This window comes from Bufo gargarizans, chromosome 3, assembly GCF_014858855.1.
Source record: "Bufo gargarizans isolate SCDJY-AF-19 chromosome 3, ASM1485885v1, whole genome shotgun sequence".
In the NCBI taxonomy this organism is placed as follows: Eukaryota; Metazoa; Chordata; class Amphibia; order Anura; family Bufonidae; genus Bufo; species Bufo gargarizans.
This window is the reverse complement of record NC_058082.1, coordinates 311345298-311366145: the sequence shown is the minus strand read 5'-3', so window position 1 is coordinate 311366145 and position 20848 is coordinate 311345298. Positions and strand designations below refer to the sequence as shown.

At 45.9% G+C, this 20848-nt stretch overlaps 1 protein-coding gene across 1 annotated transcript in view; it reads left to right on the top strand.

Moving 5' to 3' along the window:
* RUNX3 (RUNX family transcription factor 3) overlaps positions 1-20848 on the top strand; it is a 62995-nt gene that overhangs the window by 30257 nt on the left and 11890 nt on the right. Inside the window, exon 4 of the mRNA XM_044287354.1 lies at positions 2575-2742. Within this exon, the coding sequence (XP_044143289.1) occupies positions 2575-2742 (168 nt within the window). The remainder of the gene's footprint in view (positions 1-2574; positions 2743-20848) is intronic.

Sequence of the window (20848 nt, the reverse complement as noted above, 5' to 3'; positions counted from 1 at the left end):
AAAGTAAAGAACAGAACTTGATGTCATATGTACACCAGATGCCTGTACATCCGATGTAACAATCTGCTATATAACTGCTCTAATTTTAGATATCATAATGGTTTCATTAGCCAAAAAAACACTTAGCAAGCAATTGCAATTAATATTAGTCCTTGATCTATCGGAAAAAATAAACGTATATTAATATTAAATATGAAACTCTTATTACAGATTTGTTTCACATGTTAAATGGGTTGTCCAATAATGACAACTTATCCCCTATCCACAGGATAGGGAGTGAGTGTCTGATCGGTGCGGGCCTGACCACTGGGATCTCCACTGATCACAGGAACAGGCACGTGCTCCCCTTCTGAATCGAGCTGCAGGCATGTTTGGGACTGCCAGAGAGTGTTCATGCGTGACCGCTGTCCATTGAAATGGGGGAACAAAGGCCCCTGTTCTCGTGATTGGCAGGGGCCCCAGTGGTTGGACTCCCCATCGATCAAAAACTTATATCCTATACTGTGGATAAGGGATAAGTTGTTGTAATGGGACAACCCCTTTAAAGAGGACCTGTCAGCAGGATGAACCCTAATAAACCAAGCATAATGCCTGGTAGTGTTGATCTTGCTGATTAGACATCACATGACCGTACTTGTGGTCCAAGTTTGATCCGCATATATAGTGGATCACATATGGACCCATCCATTTCTATGGGCCGCATAAAATGTGGACTGTCCACATCCGTGTGGCCGTTCCACAAATGGTAGAACATGTCCTATTCTTTGTTTTGCGGACAAGAATAGCCAGTTCTAGTAGAAAAATGCTGCATGCACATGGCCGGTATCCATATTTTAAGGATCTGTGGTTTGTGTACCACAAAATGGATAAAGCTGCGTGCATGAGGCCTAACCTGATACCTGTCTTGGGAAGACTGGTTGAGATCTCCCAGAGGAAAAAAAAATTTTTTTTATTCAAGTTAGTGCTTCAGAGCATCAAGGAGCGTGGCCAGCCCTTCAGAGCACCTCAGCTTCTTAATTTGCCAGTGCTGGCCATGCCTCTTGGTGCACCGAAGCCCTAATTTGCATACAGAATAAGAGGGATATTTGTGAAACTGTCTAAAAGAAATACGGTCTTTGTTGCCCATAATAACCAATCACAGCACAACTTTTGTAATCTGCTTTTAAAAAATGAAAAACTTGCTATAATGTGTGGCTATGGGCAACAAAGACCATTTCATAAATCTGCAGTCTGTCTTCTCGGAAACGCTGCAACCAATGCAACAAGACATGTATAACTTTAAAGAGGACCTTTCATGCGATTATGAAAGCAGGCACTTTATTTATTTTTAAATACCCCTCCGTTCCGCCGCTGTGCCCCCCACTCTTTTTGGCGCCTGATGTGCTCATTTAGAGTATCGGTACAGGGAGGAGGAGACATTTGTTTTTTTCAATGGGCGTCTCCTTCTCCCTGGCTGTAGCAGGGTCCAATCGCAGCGGAGACGTCACAAACAGGGAGAAAAAACTGCTTACCAGAAGGAGACGACCATTAAGAAAACCAAATGTCTCCTCTTCCCTGTACCGATGGTTTAAATGAACATATCAGGAGTCAAAAACTGCGGGGTAGCGGAGGGGTATTTTAGAAGGAAAAAAAAGTGCTTGCATTTGTAGGGGCCGCCCTATCTGTTAAGCAGACCAGTTTCTAACACATTATCCCATGAAAGGTCCTCTTTAAGTAGAAACAACCCTATCAGGAAGTATGACTGATTTCATAGGGTTGATCCTGCTAACAGGTAGCCTTTAAGTTTTCTGTCTAAAAGTTTAAATATGCAACAGAGAACCATAAGAAATGATTGAATATATTTCATTACCTTCTTTGTTCATACATGGCAGATTTCTTTCTCTTCTCTGCCCCATTCATCTTACTAAACAAACCCATTCAAATGTATGAAACTGCTTTTCAGTTGCAGACATTTTTGCTGCAAATCTGCCGCATGAGCATACCATTTTAGTTAGGCCTCATACACACGACAGTTGTTCTGGTCCTCATCCGAGCCGCAGTTTTTGCGGCTCGGGTGCAGACCCATTCACTTCAATGGGGCCGCAAAAGATGCGGACAGCACTCCGTGTGCTGTCCACATCCGTTGCTCTGTTACATAGCCCCCCAAAAAAGATATAACATGTCCTATTCTTGTCCGTTTTGCGGACAAGAATAGGCATTTCTACAATGGGCCGCCTGTTCTGTTCCGCAAATTGCGGAAGGCACACGGGCGGCTTCAGTGTTTTGCGTATCCGCAATTTTCGGACCCCAAAAAAACTGAATAGTCGTGTGCATGAGGCCTTATCAGAAGGGTGGTCACCCAGCTTTCCATCAATACTACTGCTCCAATACAGCTGCACAAGTAGTTACATTTGCCATTCCATGGATTGGGAAAGTTGAGTGACAGCCCCTTTGAAATGTATAATGCTGGTCATGATGGTTGCCATGTAGGTTTGTCAAAAACAGCTACAAATACAAAAGAGGATATCACAGAAGCTTTTATGTACTGGTGACTTCTTCATGTTAGTGGTAAACTATCATATCTGGATGTTTCAGGGCACCGGCAAAAACATGAAGAGCAGGCAAGCAAGCATTTCTCAGAGCGCTACAGTGATCTGGAGCTAATACGGAGGCAGGGGATAAGGGTTCAGCCCAATCCTAATCCAAGACCCTCACTGACTAACCCAAACCCATTTAGCAACCAAGCTCAAACACAAATACAAGGTAAGATGATCTGTTATTGCTCTTATACATATTTATCTTACCCTTTTACTAAGGAATATAAGAAGAGACAGAAATATGGATAAGTATTGATGGTATCTCTTGCTAATGGTTGCATTTGGTTATTTAGAACAGGATTTATAGGGCCCAGTGAATATGCTCTAGGCTAAAACATCAGTATAATACTATACAATAAAAATGAATCTGTACGTCGTTAGAGAATTTTATATGCAGTGGAAAAAGCATTCTCTCTAATATTCAAATCCTAGGATAGCACCACCTGCTGAATCTATTGAAGAGTGTTTCTGTGTCCACCTCAGTGAATGTGCCGAGGTGGACACACATCTCGGTCTGGTCTCTTGCGACTGGTGAGCAGGCTGCTTCTGAAACTGCAGTGTTTTTCTGCTTCATAGAGGGGGTGCTCAGTAAGGCCTCATGCACACGACCGTTGTGTGTTTTGCGATCCTCAAATTGCGGATCCGCAAAACACAGATGGCGTCCGTGTGCGTTCCGCAATTTGCGTAATGGCGCGGACAGCCATTGATATAACTGCCTATTCTTGTCCGCAAAACGGACAAAAATAGGACAGTTTATTTATTTTTTTGCGGACCACAGAACGGAGAAACGGATGCGGAAAGCACCCGGAGTGCTGTCCGTATCTTTTGCAGCCCCATTGGAGTGAATGGGTCCGCACCCAAGCCGCAAATACTGCGGCTCGGATGCGGACCAAAACAACGGTCGTGTGCATGAGGCCTAAGTGATAAAAGAGTGAACCAGATAAGGCTACTTTCACAATCGCGATTTGGGCGGATCCGTTACAATAATACAGTCGCATGAATCCATCATGAACGGATCCGTTTGTGTTATCTGTAACATAGCCAAGACGAATCCATCATGAACTCCATTGAAAGTCAATGGGAGACGGATCCGTTTTCTATTGTACTAGATTGTGTCAGAGAAAACGGATCCGTTCCCATTGACTTACAATGTGTGTCAGGACCGATCCGTCTCGCTCCGCATCCCAGGACGGACAGAAAAATGCTGCAAGCAGCGGTTTGGTGTCCGCCTCCAGAGCGGAATGGAGACTGATCGGAGGCAAACTGATGCATTCTGAGCGGATCCTTTTCCATTCAGAATGCATTAGGGCAAAACTGATCCGTTTTGGACCGCTTGTGAGAGCCCATGACGGATCTCACAAACGGAAAGCCAAAACGGCAGCGTGAAAGTAGCCTTAGACACATTTTATGCAGATGGGCAGCACGGTGGCTCAGTGGTTAGCACTGGGGTCCTAGGTTGAAATCCAACCAAGGACAACATCTGCATGGAGTTTGTATGTTATCCCTGTGTTTGCGTGGATTTCCTTTCACACTCCCAAGGCATACTGATAGGGAACTTAGATTGTGAGCCCCATTGCTAATGTTTGTAAAGCGCTGAGGAATATAGTAACGCTATATAAGTGCATAAAATAAATACATTTTGAAGGGAATCACCAGGAAATCCACTGATAAACAGGCACAATACCTTGTAAGTAATTATATGATTCACTGTCTTTTAATCCATATGCACATGAGTAGTTAAGTGCACCAAGGGTAGACCCAAGCCACTCTGTGCACCCCATGCTCCTCCTTCCTTTGCCAGACCCTCCCTCTCCTTCTTGATTGGCATGGTCAGGTTTCTGGATAGTCATTTTGCCTTGCCTTGTCCATCAAAAAGGAGAAGGAGGGTCTGGCAGAAGTAGCAGTTGGAGCAAGGGTGTAAAGAGTGGCTGGACCCCACCCTCGGTGCACATAACTACTTTTTTTCTATTTTTTTCAGAATAAAGCAATGGATCACTAAGTAAAAGATGTCATTGCATTCAGTTTAGCTAGTCCTACAAGGCACTGTGCCTGGTTTAGGGTTCATTCACATGGCGGCTGCCCCATGCATTGGGGATCATCCATGTGGTGGCGCAACGGGTCCAGACCCATTCAATTTAAATGGGTCCGTGATCCGTCCACACCTCATGTTCTATTTTATTTGCGGTGCGGAGGCACATACAGAAACCCCACAGAAGCACTCCGTGGTGCTTCCGTGCATCTGTTCCGCACCGACCTTCCGGATTGCAGACCCATTCAAGTGAATGGGTCCGCTTCTGTGATTTGGGGTGCACACGGCTGGTGCCCGCATATTGCGGACCCGCTGTTTGCGGGCCGAAATACAGGCACAGCCGACAAACGCCCGTATGCATGAGCCCTCATCAGTGAATTTTCTGGTGACAGACTTTCTTTCAAATCTGCATAAAATGTGTGTATTTTAGACTATTTTGTTGAAGACTCTCTACCTTTGCAGATGAATATCATACATTTTTCTATTTGACAGTCTGATAATCCAGAATATATCATAATCTGGCACCTAGCAGGGACCATTGTTGCCAATTTAGAGAAATTTAGTTAGTTCAATTAAAGCAGTGGTTAATCTCAGGAGCACCTTGCACCCAGATCAGATTCAAAATACGCAATTGTAAGGCCTCTTTCACACGACCATTTTTTTTTCCGTTTACAGGCCGTTTTTTGCGTTCCATATACGGAACCATTCATTTCAATGGTTCCACAAAAAAAATTGAATGTACTCTGTATGCATTCCGTTTCCGTATTTCCGTTTTTCCGTTCCGTTGAAAGATAGAACATGTCCTATTATTGCCTGCAAATCACGTTCCGTGGCTCCATTTAAGTCAATGGGTCCGCCAAAAAAAGTAACACATACGGAAATGCATCTGTATGTCTTCTGTGTCCGTTCCGTTTTTGCGGAACCATCTATTGAAAATTTTATGCCCAGCCTAATTTTTTCTATGTAATTACTGTATACTGTATATGCAATACGGAAAAACGGAACGGAAAAACGGAACAGAAATGGAAACACAATGGGAAAAAAAACGGATCAGTGAAAAACGGACCTCAAAATACCGAAAAAGCCATACAGTCGTTTGAAAGAGGCCTAAATGAGGCCTTAAAGTGATCTGACTAAGGCCTCCTGCACACGAACGTGTGCTTCCTGTTGCCGTATTGCGGACCACATTTGCGGATCTGCAATACACGGGTGCCGTTCCGTGGGCATTCCGCATCACGGATGCGGACCCATTCACTTCAATGGGTCCGCAAATCCGGAGATGCGGAATGGTGCGGGACGGAGGCACGGAACGGAACCCTACGGGAGCACTACGGAGTGCTTCCGTGGGGTTTCGTCCTGTACTTCCGTTCCGCAAAAAGATATGTCCTATCTTTTTGCGGAACGGCCGTATTGCGGACCCATTAAAGTGAATGGGTCCGAGATCCGCTGCGGCTGCCCCACGGACGGTGTTCATGCATTGCACAGCACGACCATGGGGCACACACGTTCGTGTGCAGGAGGCCTAATCGGAGAGATCAGTATGAAGGTAGTGAATTCCTAGTGGCTTCTTTAATCCAATTATTAGAAATATTACCAGAATTCAAGGACCCTTTGCTGTCTATGTTCTGTCCATGCAGAGATAAGAAGCTGATATGTTGTACATATGGTTTTCACTTACAAATCCACACATTGCAGTCGGAAAATCTCCCAGCACAGTATGAACCAGGACGGCAGATATCTCCCACAGCTTCCTCAAAGCTGAAAGATGCCTGTTGTCACTTTTGCTGGCAGTGTGACTGTTAACAGTATTTTGGGATTGGAAACAAGGGTTTTTTTCATCTCTATGGGAAATGCCCCCAGGCTGGAGGTATTTGGCATGCAATTAAACAAAACACTGCAGAGCTGTCATTGGAAAGGCTGTGCTACTGAAAGGCAAGCACGTGAATGTATGTGCATCTGTGTGTTTAAAGGCACACATGTATGTCTGATTCTGTGGTCACACTAAGAGCACCATTGTGTTAAGCTGGTCCCACAACGTTTTCTTCTGTGGCAAGGGAGCAGATACATTGGTCAAAATGACTGAATAAGGTATTGTAGTTATGGCCAGCAGCCCTCCCATGAGAAAAAAAGATCACATTTTTAAAATTGAATCAATAACATGTAAAACAATATATATATATATATATATATATATATATATATAGGAATAAGAATACTGTGCAGAATGTTTGCTTCATGTCTTTCATATCACTGCACACAAATATATATATATATATATATATATATAACATTTTGACTATAAGAAGCACGGCGAGAAATAGAATGCAGAGGGTCACTGTAGAAGAACAGCATACGGGCCCCTCGCTCTCCATAGATCACCCCTTATGTCTCTCTATCAATCTAGTAGTACTTGTGAGTTATGAAAGCATTATATTAGTGCTTTATATGTAATCTAAAAAACTGTAGGAGGTTGCTTTCAAGGTGGCAGTGCACCCCCTTACCATCTAAGGCTACTTTCACACCAGCGTTTTTGCTGAATCCGGCAGGGCTCAGCAAAAACGCTTCCGTTACTGATAATACAAACATCGGTTGTATTATCTATAACATAGCCAAGACAGATCCGTCATTAACTCCATTGAAAGTCAACGGGGGACGGATCCGTTTAACTCTGACACAGTCTGACACAATAGAAAATGGATCCATCCCCATTGACTTTCAATGGTGTTCATGACGAAACCAATCTTGCTCCGCACCCCATGACGGAAAGGAAATCAAAGCATGCAGCGGTTTGCTCTCCGGTATGGGAACGCAACTAAATGGAACGGAATGCATTTTGGAGCATTCCATTCTGTTCAGTTACATTTTGTCCCCATTGACAATGAATGGGGACGAAACTGAAGCGTTTTTCTACAGTATTGAGATCTTATGACGGATCTCAATACCGGAGAATAGAAAAGCTAGTGTCAAAGTAGCCTTAGTCCTTGTGCAGTGAAGACATTTATCAAGGTTGTTGTTTCCATACATCAGCCTTGATCCCTGTGCTGGAGTAAGATGCGCTTATTTATCAAGAGGCATTTGCCTATTAATTAGGCACATCGCTGGCTCTCTGTGTGCCAGAAGTTTCCGACATAAGTTATAGTAAATGGTAGGCTCCGTCCCCCTCTTGCTATGAAATTATCGCACAAATATAGTGTTCAATGTAGTGTTTTTTAAAGATTATTTATAACAGTTGTTTCATTTTTTTCATAAATGAATAGTACAAGCGATTATATGTAACTTTGTAACATATCATCAGAGAAAGAAACTTCCTTCTCCTCTTGTCAGACTCCTCTCCTACTGATAATGCTTAGATCTTCAGTGAAGATGTGCTGCCTGCTCACTGAAGGATCAGATTATATAGAACTCTATGGAGAGGGTAGAGAGGGAGGAGGAGGAAGAGCAGGGAGGGCAACGAGACTAAGGCCCCTTTCACACGGGCGAGTATTCCACGCGGATGTGATGCCTGAGTTGAACGCATTGCACCCGCACTGAATCCTGACCCATTCATTTCTATGGGGCTGTGCACATGAGCGGTGATTTTCACGCATCACTTGTGCGTTGAGTGAAAATCGCAGCATGCTCTATATTGTGCGATTTTCACGCGACGCATGCCCCATAGAAGTGAATGGGGTGCGTGAAAATCGCATAGCATCCGCAAGCAAGTGCGGATGCGGTGCGATTTTCACGCACGGTTGCTAGGAAACAATCGGATGGAGACCCGATCATTATTATTTTCCCTTATAACATGGTTATAAGGGAAAATAATAGCATTCTGAATACAGAATGCATAGTAAAACAGCGCTGGAGGGGTTAAAAAAATAAAAAATAATTTAACTCACCTTAGTCCACTTGATCGTGAAGCCCGGCATCTCCTTCTGTATCCTTTGTTGAGCAGGACCTGTGGTGAGCATTAAATACAGGTAAAGGACCTTTGATGACGTCAGATCACATGCTCCATCACCATGGTGATGGACCATGTGATTGGAGCATGTGATCTGACGTCACCACAGGTCATTTAGCCCACAGCTAGTAAAGAAGAGACCGGGAACTACGCGATCAAGAGGATAAGGTGAGTTAACTTTTTTATTTTTTTTAACCCTTCCAGCACTATTATACTATGCATTCTGTATTCAGAATGCTATTATTTCCCCTTATAAACATGTTATAAGGGAAAATAATACAATCTTCAGAACATCAATCCCAAGCCCGAACTTCTGTGTGCAAAACGCATTACAATGTTTTGCACTCGCACGGAAAAATCATGCATTTTCCCGCAACGCACCCGCCTCTTATCCCGGCCAAAAATAAGACGCCCGTGTGAAAGAGGCCTAACCCTAAGTTCACACCTGAGCGTTTTACAGCGCGTTCAAACGCGCTGTAAAACGCTCAACACATGAAAACCAATGCTTCCCTATGGGAATGGTTCTCACCTGGGTGTTTTACAGCGCGTACGATCGCACTGTAAAACACCCGACGCATAATCAAGTTCTTGAGCTTCCTTGGGGCGTTTTGACTATTACAAAAAATGTGCATAAAAACGCTCAGGTGTGAAAGCAGGGTTAGAGAGTGCAGCTTGAAAAGTGATCTAACTTCACTGCTCAGAAGTACTTTAAAATGCCCTCCCTTAGCCGCTCCTGCTTCTGCAGGTGAGCTACAGAGAGTTAGGGAGCAGATTATTCTGTTTATCCATGTCCTGTGTCTGGACAGCCATGATTACAGCTAGACTCCACAATTAGGGATGAGCGAACTCGAACTGTATAGTTCGGGTTCGTACCGAATTTTGGGGTGTCCGTGACACGGACCCGAACCCGGACATTTTCGTAAAAGTCCGGGTTCGGGTTCGGTGTTCGTCGCTTTCTTGGCGCTTTTTGAAAGGCTGCAAAGCAGCCAATCAACAAGCGTCATACTACTTGCCCCAAGAGGCCGTCACAGCCATGCCTACTATTGGCATGGCTGTGATTGGCCAGAGCACCATGTGACCCAGCCTCTATTTAAGCTGGAGTCACATAGCGCTGCCCGTCACTCTGCTCTGATTAGCGTAGGGAGAGGTTGCGGCTGCGACAGTAGGGTGAGATTAGGCAGATTAACTCCTCCAAAGGACTTGATTATTGATCGATCTGCAGCTGTGGGTCATTGAGCTGCTGATACTCAATTGCTCACTGTTTTTAGGCTGCCCAGACCGTTTGTCAGTCACTTTTTTTCTGGGGTGATCGGCGGCCATTTTGTGTCTTGTGGTGCGCCAGCACAAGCTGCGACTAAGTGCATTTAACCCTCAATGGTGTGGTTGTTTTTTGGCTAAAGCCTACATCAGGGTGAAGCTGTCACACCAAGTGCATTTAACCAGCAATAGTCTGTTTATTTTTTGGCCATATACTACATCAGGGGCAAGCTGTGCCTCTCACCAAGTGCATTTAACCCTCAGTAGTGTGGTTGGTCAAGCTGTCACACCAAGTGCATTTAACCAGCAATAGTCTGTTCATTTTTTGGCCATATACTACATCAGGGGCAAGCTGCGCCCGTCACCAAGTGCATTTAACCCTCAGTAGTGTGGTTGGTCAAGCTGTCACACCAAGTGCATTTAACCAGCAATAGTCTGTTCATTTTTTGGCCATATACTACATCAGGGGCAAGCTGCGCCCGTCACCAAGTGCATTTAACCCTCAGTAGTGTGGTTGGTCAAGCTGTCACACCAAGTGCATTTAACCAGCAATAGTCTGTTAATTGTTTGGCCATATACTACATCAGGGGCAAGCTGCGCCCGTCACCAAGTGCATTTAACCCTCAGTAGTGTGGTTGGTCAAGCTGTCACACCAAGTGCATTTAACCAGCAATAGTCTGTTCATTTTTTGGCCATATACTACATCAGGGGCAAGCTGCGCCTGTCACCAAGTGCATTTAACCCTCAGTAGTGTGGTTGGTCAAGCTGTCACACCAAGTGCATTTAACCAGCAATAGTGTGGTTATTTTGTGGCCATGTCCCAGTCTAATTCTGTCAGTAAATCCATACCGGTCACCCAGCGCCTAAATACTAGGCCTCAAATTTATATCCCGCTAAATCTGTCGTTACCGCTGTACTGTTCTGGCTGGGCAAGTTATTTAGTGTCCGTCAAAGCACATTTTTTGTTCTGGGTTGAAATACAATTCCCAATTTAGCAATTTCATAATTTAGTGGTTTCTGCTGTATCAGAGCTATTTGAAATCTATCCCTAAAAGGGTATATAATATTCAAGGTGCACATTGGGTCATTCAGAATAACTTCACACACACGCTATTGTGCATTTCAAAGTCTAAGGCCTCTTTCACACTACAGTATGTTGCATTCAGTGTTTTGCGTTCCGTTTTTCACGGATCCGTTGTTCCGTTTTTTGCTTCCGTTGTGGTTCCGTTTCCGTTCCGTTGTTCCGTTCCGTTTTTCCGTATTTCAAATACAGTATACAGTAATTTCATATTAAAAATTGGGCTGGGCATAACATTTTCAATTGATGGTTCCGCAAAAAACGGAACGGATACGGAAGACATACGGATGCATTTCCGTATGTGTTCCGTTTTTTTTGCGGCCCCATTGACTTGAATGGAGCCACGGACTGTGATTCTCGGCCAAATATAGGACATGTTCTATCTTTTCAACGGAACGGAAAAACGGAAATACGGAAACGGAATGCATACGGAACACATTCCGTTTTTTTGCGGAACCATTGAAATGAATGGTTCCGTATACGGACCGTATACGGAACGCAAAAAACGGACCGTATACGGAACGCAAAAAACTGTAGTGTGAAAGAGGCCTAATTCTGTCAGTAAATCCATACCGGTCACCCAGCGCCTAAATACTAGGCCTCAAATTTATATCCCGCTAAATCTGTCGTTACCGCTGTACTGTTCTGGCTGGGCAAGTTATTTAGTGTCCGTCAAAGCACATTTTTTGTTCTGGGTTGAAATACAATTCCCAATTTAGCAATTTCATAATTTAGTGGTTTCTGCTGTATCAGAGCTATTTGAAATCTATCCCTAAAAGGGTATATAATATTCAAGGTGCACATTGGGTCATTCAGAATAACTTCACACACACGCTACTGTGCATTTCAAAGTCTAAGGCCTCTTTCACACTACAGTATGTTGCATTCAGTGTTTTGCGTTCCGTTTTTCACGGATCCGTTGTTCCGTTTTTTGCTTCCGTTGTGGTTCCGTTTCCGTTCCGTTGTTCCGTTCCGTTTTTCCGTATTTCAAATACAGTATACAGTAATTTCATATTAAAAATTGGGCTGGGCATAACATTTTCAATTGATGGTTCCGCAAAAAACGGAACGGATACGGAAGACATACGGATGCATTTCCGTATGTGTTCCGTTTTTTTTGCGGCCCCATTGACTTGAATGGAGCCACGGACTGTGATTCTCGGCCAAATATAGGACATGTTCTATCTTTTCAACGGAACGGAAAAACGGAAATACGGAAACGGAATGCATACGGAACACATTCCGTTTTTTTGCGGAACCATTGAAATGAATGGTTCCGTATACGGACCGTATACGGAACGCAAAAAACGGACCGTATACGGAACGCAAAAAACTGTAGTGTGAAAGAGGCCTAATTCTGTCAGTAAATCCATACCGGTCACCCAGCGCCTAAATACTAGGCCTCAAATTTATATCCCGCTAAATCTGTCGTTACCGCTGTACTGTTCTGGCTGGGCAAGTTATTTAGTGTCCGTCAAAGCACATTTTTTGTTCTGGGTTGAAATACAATTCCCAATTTAGCAATTTCATAATTTAGTGGTTTCTGCTGTATCAGAGCTATTTGAAATCTATCCAAAAAGGGTATATAATATTCAAGGTGCACATAGGGTCATTCAGAATAACTTCACACACACACTACTGTGCATTTCCAAGTCTAATTCTGTCAGTAAATCCATACCGGTCACCCAGCGCCTAAATACTAGGCCTCAAATTTATATCCCGCTAAATCTGTCGTTACCGCTGTACTGTTGTGGCTGGGCAAGTTATTTAGTGTCCGTCAAAGCACATTTTTTGTTCTGGGTTGAAATACAATTCCCAATTTAGCAATTTCATAATTTAGTGGTTTCTGCTATATCAGAGCTATTTGAAATCTATCCCTAAAAGGGTATATAATATTCAAGGTGCACATAGGGTCATTCAGAATAACTTCACACACACGCTACTGTGCATTTCCAAGTCTAATTCTGTCAGTAAATCCATACCAGTCACCCAGCGCCTAAATACTAGGCCTCAAATTTATATCCCGTTAAATCTGTCGTTACCACTGTACTGTTGTGGCTGGGCAAGTTATTTAGTGTCCGTCAAAGCACATTTTTTGTTCTGGGTTGAAATACAATTCCCAATTTAGCAATTTCATAATTTAGTGGTTTCTGCTATATCAGAGCTATTTGAAATCTATCCCTAAAAGGGTATATAATATTCAAGGTGCACATAGGGTCATTCAGAATAACTTCACACACACGCTACTGTGCATTTCCAAGTCTAATTCTGTCAGTAAATCTATACCGGTCACCCAGCGCCTAAATACTAGGCCTCAAATTTATATTCAGCTGAATTTGAATACAATACATTGGGCCAAATAATATTTTTGTTGTTGTGGTGAACGATAACAATGAGGAAAACATCTAGTAAGGGACGTGGACGTGGACGTGGACATGGTCGTGGTGGTGTTAGTGGACCCTCTGGTGCTGGGAGAGAACGTGGCCGTTCTGCCACATCCACACGTCCTAGTGTACCAACTACCTCAGGTCCCAGTAGCTGCCAGAATTTACAGCGATATATGGTGGGGCCCAATGCCGTTCTAAGGATGGTAAGGCCTGAGCAGGTACAGGCATTAGTCAATTGGGTGGCCGACAGTGGATCCAGCACGTTCACATTATCTCCCACCCAGTCTTCTGCAGAAAGCGCACAGATGGCGCCTGAAAACCAACCCCATCAGTCTGTCACATCACCCCCATGCATACCAGGGAAACTGTCTCAGCCTCAAGTTATGCAGCAGTCTCTTATGCTGTTTGAAGACTCCGCTGGCAGGGTTTCCCAAGCGCATCCACCTAGCCCTTCCCCAGCGGTGAAAGACATAGAATGCACTGACGCACAACCACTTATGTTTCCTGATGATGAGGACATGCGAATACCACCTCAGCATGTCTCTGATGATGACGAAACACAGGTGCCAACTGCTGCGTCTTTCTGCAGTGTGCAGACTGAACAGGAGGTCAGGGATCAAGACTGGGTGGAAGACGATGCAGGGGACGATGAGGTCCTAGACCCCACATGGAATGAAGGTCGTGCCACTGACTTTCACAGTTCGGAGGAAGAGGCAGTGGTGAGACCGAGCCAACAGCGTAGCAAAAGAGGGAGCAGTGGGCAAAAGCAGAACACCCGCCGCCAAGAGACTCCGCCTGCTACTGACCGCCGCCATCTGGGACCGAGCACCCCAAAGGCAGCTTCAAGGAGTTCCCTGGCATGGCACTTCTTCAAACAATGTGCTGACGACAAGACCCGAGTGGTTTGCACGCTGTGCCATCAGAGCCTGAAGCGAGGCATTAACGTTCTGAACCTGAGCACAACCTGCATGACCAGGCACCTGCATGCAAAGCATGAACTGCAGTGGAGTAAACACCTTAAAACCAAGTAAGTCACTCAGGCTCCCCCTGCTACCTCTTCTGCTGCTGCCGCCTCGGCCTCTTCTGCTGCTGCCGCCTCGGCCTCTTCCTCCGCCTCTGGAGGAACGTTGGCACCTGCCGCCCAGCAAACAGGGGATGTACCACCAACACCACCACCACCTCCGTCACCAAGCATCTCAACCATGTCACACGGCAGCGTTCAGCTCTCCATCTCACAAACATTTGAGAGAAAGCGTAAATTCCCACCTAGCCACCCTTGATCCCTGGCCCTGAATGCCAGCATTTCTAAACTACTGGCCTATGAAATGCTGTCATTTAGGCTGGTGGACACAGACAGCTTCAAACAGCTCATGTCGCTTGCTGTCCCACAGTATGTTGTTCCCAGCCGGCACTACTTCTCCAAGAGAGCCGTGCCTTCCCTGCACAACCAAGTATCCGATAAAATCAAGTGTGCACTGCACAACGCCATCTGTGGCAAGGTCCACCTAACCACAGATACGTGGACCAGTAAGCACGGCCAGGGACGCTATATCTCCCTAACTGCACACTGGGTAAATGTAGTGGCAGCTGGGCCCCAGGCGGAGAGCTTTTTGGCGCACGTCCTTCCGCCGCCAAGGATCACAGGGCAACATTCTTTGCCTCCTGTTGCCACCTCCTCCTACTCGACTTCCTCCTCCTCTTCTTCCATCTGCTCATCTAGTCAGCCACACACCTTCACCACCAACTTCAGCACAGCCCGGGGTAAACGTCAGCAGGCCATTCTGAAACTCATATGTTTGGGGGACAGGCCCCACACCGCACAGGAGTTGTGGCAGGGTATAGAACAACAGACCGACGAGTGGTTGCTGCCGGTGAGCCTCAAGCCCGGCCTGGTGGTGTGTGATAATGGGCGAAATCTCGTTGCAGCTCTGGGACTAGCCAGTTTGACGCACATCCCTTGCTTGGCGCATGTGCTGAATTTGGTGGTGCAGTAGTTCATTCACAACTACCCCGACATGTCAGAGCTGCTGCATAAAGTGCGGGCCGTCTGTTCGTGCTTCCGGCGTTCACATCCTGCTGCTGCTCGCCTGTCTGCGCTACAGCGTAACTTCGGCCTTCCCGCTCACCAACTTATATGCGACGTGCCCACCAGGTGGAACTCCACCTTGCACATGCTGGACAGACTGTGCGAGCAGCAGCAGGCCATAGTGGAGTTTCAGCTGCAGCACGCACGGGTCAGTCGCACTACAGAACAGCACCACTTCACCACCAATGACTGGGCCTCCATGCGAGACCTGTGTGCCCTGTTGCGCTGTTTCGAGTACTCCACCAACATGGCCAGTGGCGATGACGCCGTTATCAGCGTTACAATACCACTTCTATGTCTCCTTGAGAAAACACTTAGGGCGATGATGGAAGAGGAGGTGGCCCAGGAGGAGGAGGAAGAGGGGTCATTTTTAGCACTTTCAGGCCAGTCTCTTCGAAGTGACTCAGAGGGAGGTTTTTGGCAACAGCAGAGGCCAGGTACAAATGTGGCCAGCCAGGGCCCACTACTGGAGGATGAGTAGGACGAGGATGAGGAGGAGGTGGAGGAGGATGAGGATGAAGCATGGTCACAGCGGGGTGGCACCCAACGCAGCTCGGGTCCATCACTGGTGCGTGGCTGGGGGGAAAGGCAGGACGATGACGATACGCCTCCCACAGAGGACAGCTTGTCCTTACCCCTGGGCAGCCTGGCACACATGAGCGACTACATGCTGCAGTGCCTGCGCAACGACAGCAGAGTTGCCCACATTTTAACGTGTGCGGACTACTGGGTTGCCACCCTGCTGGATCCACGCTACAAAGACAATGTGCCCACCTTACTTCCTGCACTGGAGCGTGATAGGAAGATGCGCGAGTACAAGCGCACGTTGGTAGACGCGCTACTGAGAGAATTCCCAAATGTCACAGGGGAACAAGTGAAAGCCCAAGGCCAAGGCAGAGGAGGAGCAAGAGGTCGCCAAGGCAGCTGTGTCACGGCCAGCTCCTCTGAGGGCAGGGTTAGCATGGCAGAGATGTGGAAAAGTTTTGTCAACACGCCACAGCTAACTGCACCACCACCTGATACGCAACGTGTTAGCAGGAGGCAACATTTCACTAACATGGTGGAACAGTACGTGTGCACACCCCTCCACGTACTGACTAATGGTTCGGCCCCATTCAACTACTGGGTCTCTAAATTGTCCACGTGGCCAGAGCTAGCCTTTTATGCCTTGAAGGTGCTGGCCTGCCCGGCGGCCAGCGTTTTGTCTGAACGTGTATTCAGCACGGCAGGGGGTGTCATTACAGACAAACGCAGCCGCCTGTCTACAGCCAATGTGGACAAGCTAACGTTCATAAAAATGAACCAGGCATGGATCCCACAGGACCTGTCCGTCCCTTGTCCAGATTAGACATTAACTACCTCCCCTTAACCATATATTATTGTACTCCAGGGCACTTCCTCATTCAATCCTATTTTTATTTTCATTTTACCATTATATTGCGAGGCTACCCAAATTTGAATGAACCTCTCCTCTGTCTGGGTGCCGGGGCCTAAATATATGCCAATGGACTGTTCCAATGTTGGGTGACGTGAAGCCTGATTCTCTGCTATGACATGCAGACTAATTCTCTGCTGACATGAAGCCAGATTCTCTGTTACGGGACCTCTCTCCTCTGCCTGGGTGCTGGGCCTAAATATATGCCAATGGACTGTTGCACTGGTGGCTGACGTGAAGCCTGATTGTCTGTTACGGGACCTCTCTCCTCTGCCTGGGTGCTGGGCCTAAATTTATGAAAATGGACTGTTGCAGTGGTGGCTGACATGAAGCCTGATTCTCTGCTATGACATGCAGACTGATTCTCTGCTGACATGAAGCCAGATTCTCTGTTACGGGACCTCTCTCCTCTGCCTGGGTGCTGGGCCTAAATTTATGAAAATGGACTGTTACAGTGGTGGGTGACGTGTAACCTGATTCTCTGCTATGACATGCAGACTGATTCTCTGCTGACATGAAGCCAGATTCTCTGTTACGGGACCTCTCTCCTCTGCCTGGGTGCTGGGCCTAAATATATGCCAATGGACTGTTGCACTGGTGGCTGACGTGAAGCCTGATTGTCTGTTACGGGACCTCTCTCCTCTGCCTGGGTGCTGGGCCTAAATATCTGACAATGGACTGTTGCATTGGTGGCTGATGTGAAGCCTGATTCTCTGCTATGATATGAAGACTGATTCTCTGCTGACATGAAGCCAGATTGTCTGTTACGGGACCTCTCTCCTCTCCCTGGGTGCTTGGCCTAAATTTATGAAAATGGACTGTTGCAGTGGTGGCTGACGTGAAGCCTGATTCTCTGCTATGACATGCAGACTGATTCTCTGCTGACATGAAGCCAGATTCTCTGTTACGGGACCTCTCTCCTCTGCCTGGGTGCTGGGCCTAAATATATGCCAATGGACTGTTGCACTGGTGGCTGACGTGAAGCCTGATTGTCTGTTACGGGACCTCTCTCCTCTGCCTGGGTGCTGGGCCTAAATATCTGACAATGGACTGTTGCATTGGTGGCTGACGTGAAGCCTGATTCTCTGCTATGATATGAAGACTGATTCTCTGCTGACATGAAGCCAGATTGTCTGTTACGGGACCTCTCTCCTCTGCCTGGGTGCTTGGCCTAAATTTATGAAAATGGACTGTTGCAGTGGTGGCTGACGTGAAGCCTGATTCTCTGCTATGACATACAGACTGATTCTCTGCTGACATGAAGCCAGATTCTCTGTTACGGGACCTCTCTCCTCTGCCTGGGTGCTGGGCCTAAATTTATGAAAATGGACTGTTACAGTGGTGGGTGACGTGAAGCCTGATTCTCTGCTATGACATGAAGACTGATTCTCTGCTGACATGAAGCCAGATTGTCTGTTACGGGACCTCTCTCCTCTGCCTGGGTGCTGGGCCTAAATTTATGAAAATGGACTCTTACAGTGGTGGGTGACGTGAAGCCTGATTCTCTGCTATGATATGAAGACTGATTCTCTGCTGACATGAAGCCAGATTGTCTGTTACGGGACCTCTCTCCTCTGCCTGCGTGCTTGGCCTAAATTTATGAAAATGGACTGTTGCAGTGGTGGCTGACGTGAAGCCTGATTCTCTGCTATGACATGCAGACTGATTCTCTGCTGACATGAAGCCAGATTGTCTGTTACGGGACCTCTCTCCTCTGCCTGTGTGCCGGGGCCTAAATATCTTAGAATGGACTGTTCCAGTGGTGGGTGACGTGAAGCCAGATTCTCTGCTATGGGACCTCTCTCCAATTGATTTTGGTTAATTTTTATTTATTTAATTTTTATTTTAATTCATTTCCCTACCCACATTTGTTTGCAGGGGATTTACCTACATGTTGCTGCCTTTTGCAGCCCTCTAGCCCTTTCCTGGGCTGTTTTACAGCCTTTTTAGTACCGAAAAGTTCGGGTCCCCATTGACTTCAATGGGGTTCGGGTTCGGGACGAAGTTCGGATCGGGTTCGGATCCCGAACGCGAACATTTCCGGGAAGTTCGGCCGAACTTCTCGAACCCGAACATCCAGGTGTTCGCTCAACTCTATCCACAATAGTTCTGAAGGAATTACAGATTGCAGAGGTATATGGCCAGAAAGTATTATTCCTCACGTACACCTACATGACAGCTTTTTCAGAAAAATTATCTGAAATGTCAGTTAGACTTTAAGAGAAACATCAGTTGTCGTGATCTAGATAATGGAACAGGAAAGTTGCATATTGTAGAAGGTGAGAAAGAAACAAAGAAAAGGAAATAGTAGATAACATTCTAATGAAAAAACAGTGACTAAAGTTGCGACTTTCATGGGTGGAGGTGTCATCTGAACAAGACTTCAGAGAACTAAAAAGTATCCTGTGGATAGAGGTCCTAGAAATGTACTAAAATCTACTGTGTTAACCTTACTAATACACAGTAAAGGAAAGGATTTATAAAGCATATACCAGTAGTTGCCACCAGACTATATATAACTAGAGTTGAGCGAATTTCTGTTTTAAAGTTCGGCATGCAAGGTTCGGGTTATCCAAGAATTCCATTATGGATTCCGCTACCACGGACCATAATTTTTATGGTCCGTGGTAGCGGAATCCATAACGGAATTCTGAGATAACCCGAACCCAAACCTTGAACGCCGAACTTGAAAACAGAGGTTTGATTATCCCTATATAAAATCATTCAATGATATCATCAAGGTATTTAATGAAGGACATACAAACCGAGCATGTTGAATATAACACGATTTCAAAAAGTTTGCAAATAATATAGTAAGGCCTCTTGCACACGACCGTATGGCTTTTTCAGTATTTTGCGGTCCGCAAAAAACGGATCTGAAAAAAATATGTATGACGTCCGTGTGCATTCCATTTTTTGCGGAACAGCTGGCCCCTGATAGAACAGTAATATCCTTGTCCGTTATGCGGACAATAAGGCCTCTTGCACATGAAAGTTTTATTTTTCCGTTTCCATTCCGTTTTTTACATTCCGTATACGGAACCATTCATTTCAATGGATCAAAAACGGAAGGTACTCCATTTGCTTTCCGTTCCATTCAAAGATAGAACATGTCCTATTATTGTCCAAATAACGGCCAAGGAAAGTACTGTTTTATCAGGGGCCAGCTGTCCCGTTCCGAAAAATACGGATTGCACACGGACATCATCTGTATTTTTTGCGGATCCGTTTTTTGCGGACCGAAAAAAAGGTTATACGGATACAGAAGGCATACGGAGTACCTTCCGTTTTTTTTTTGCGGATCCATTGAAATGGATGGTTCCGTATAAGGTCCGTATATGGAATGCAAAAAACGGAACGGAAACGGAAAAAAAGGCCTAAAGAAAAGTGTCAGCTGGGCTAATTTCTTAATAGCATGACCCCACCCCTGGCTTCTCTGACATCCAAACTGTCAGCAGTAGAGAGGTTTGCAGAGAACTGCCCTATCTGCACACATGGTAAATAGTAGTCCATTACATACAGACAGACGGTCAGGACAATTTCAGGGAATAATTCTTCATAGTCCCCCTGTGTTTTTATATGTAGGAATTATTTGGTTAATAACAATATATTCTTAAAGGGAGTCTGTCACCACATTTTAGCATGTTAGACCGTTAAAATAGGGTTATGTGATCTACCCAGAACATAAAAACGGTACCTTTGTTGTAGAAAACGGACTTTTCTTTTTGCCGAAAATTAACTTATAAGATTATGTTCTGAGCCCTCTCAAGTGCCCAGGGCGGTCTCTCAATCCTCGGAGCCCCAGGCAGGCACCTCCTAAACGGCTCATAACCCCGCCCTCTGTGCGCCTCTGCCCGCCCGTTTACTCCCCTCCCCTGTCCTTTTCCACTGCTGCTGTGCGGTCCAAATCGTAGCGTGCGCATGCGCAGTAGGTATTGCGATGCGCCCGCTACGATTTGGACCGCACAGCCGCAGTGGAAAAGGACAGGGGAGGGGAGTAAACGGGCGGGCAGAGGCGCACGGAGGGCGGGGTTATGAGCCGTTTAGGAGGTGCCTGCCT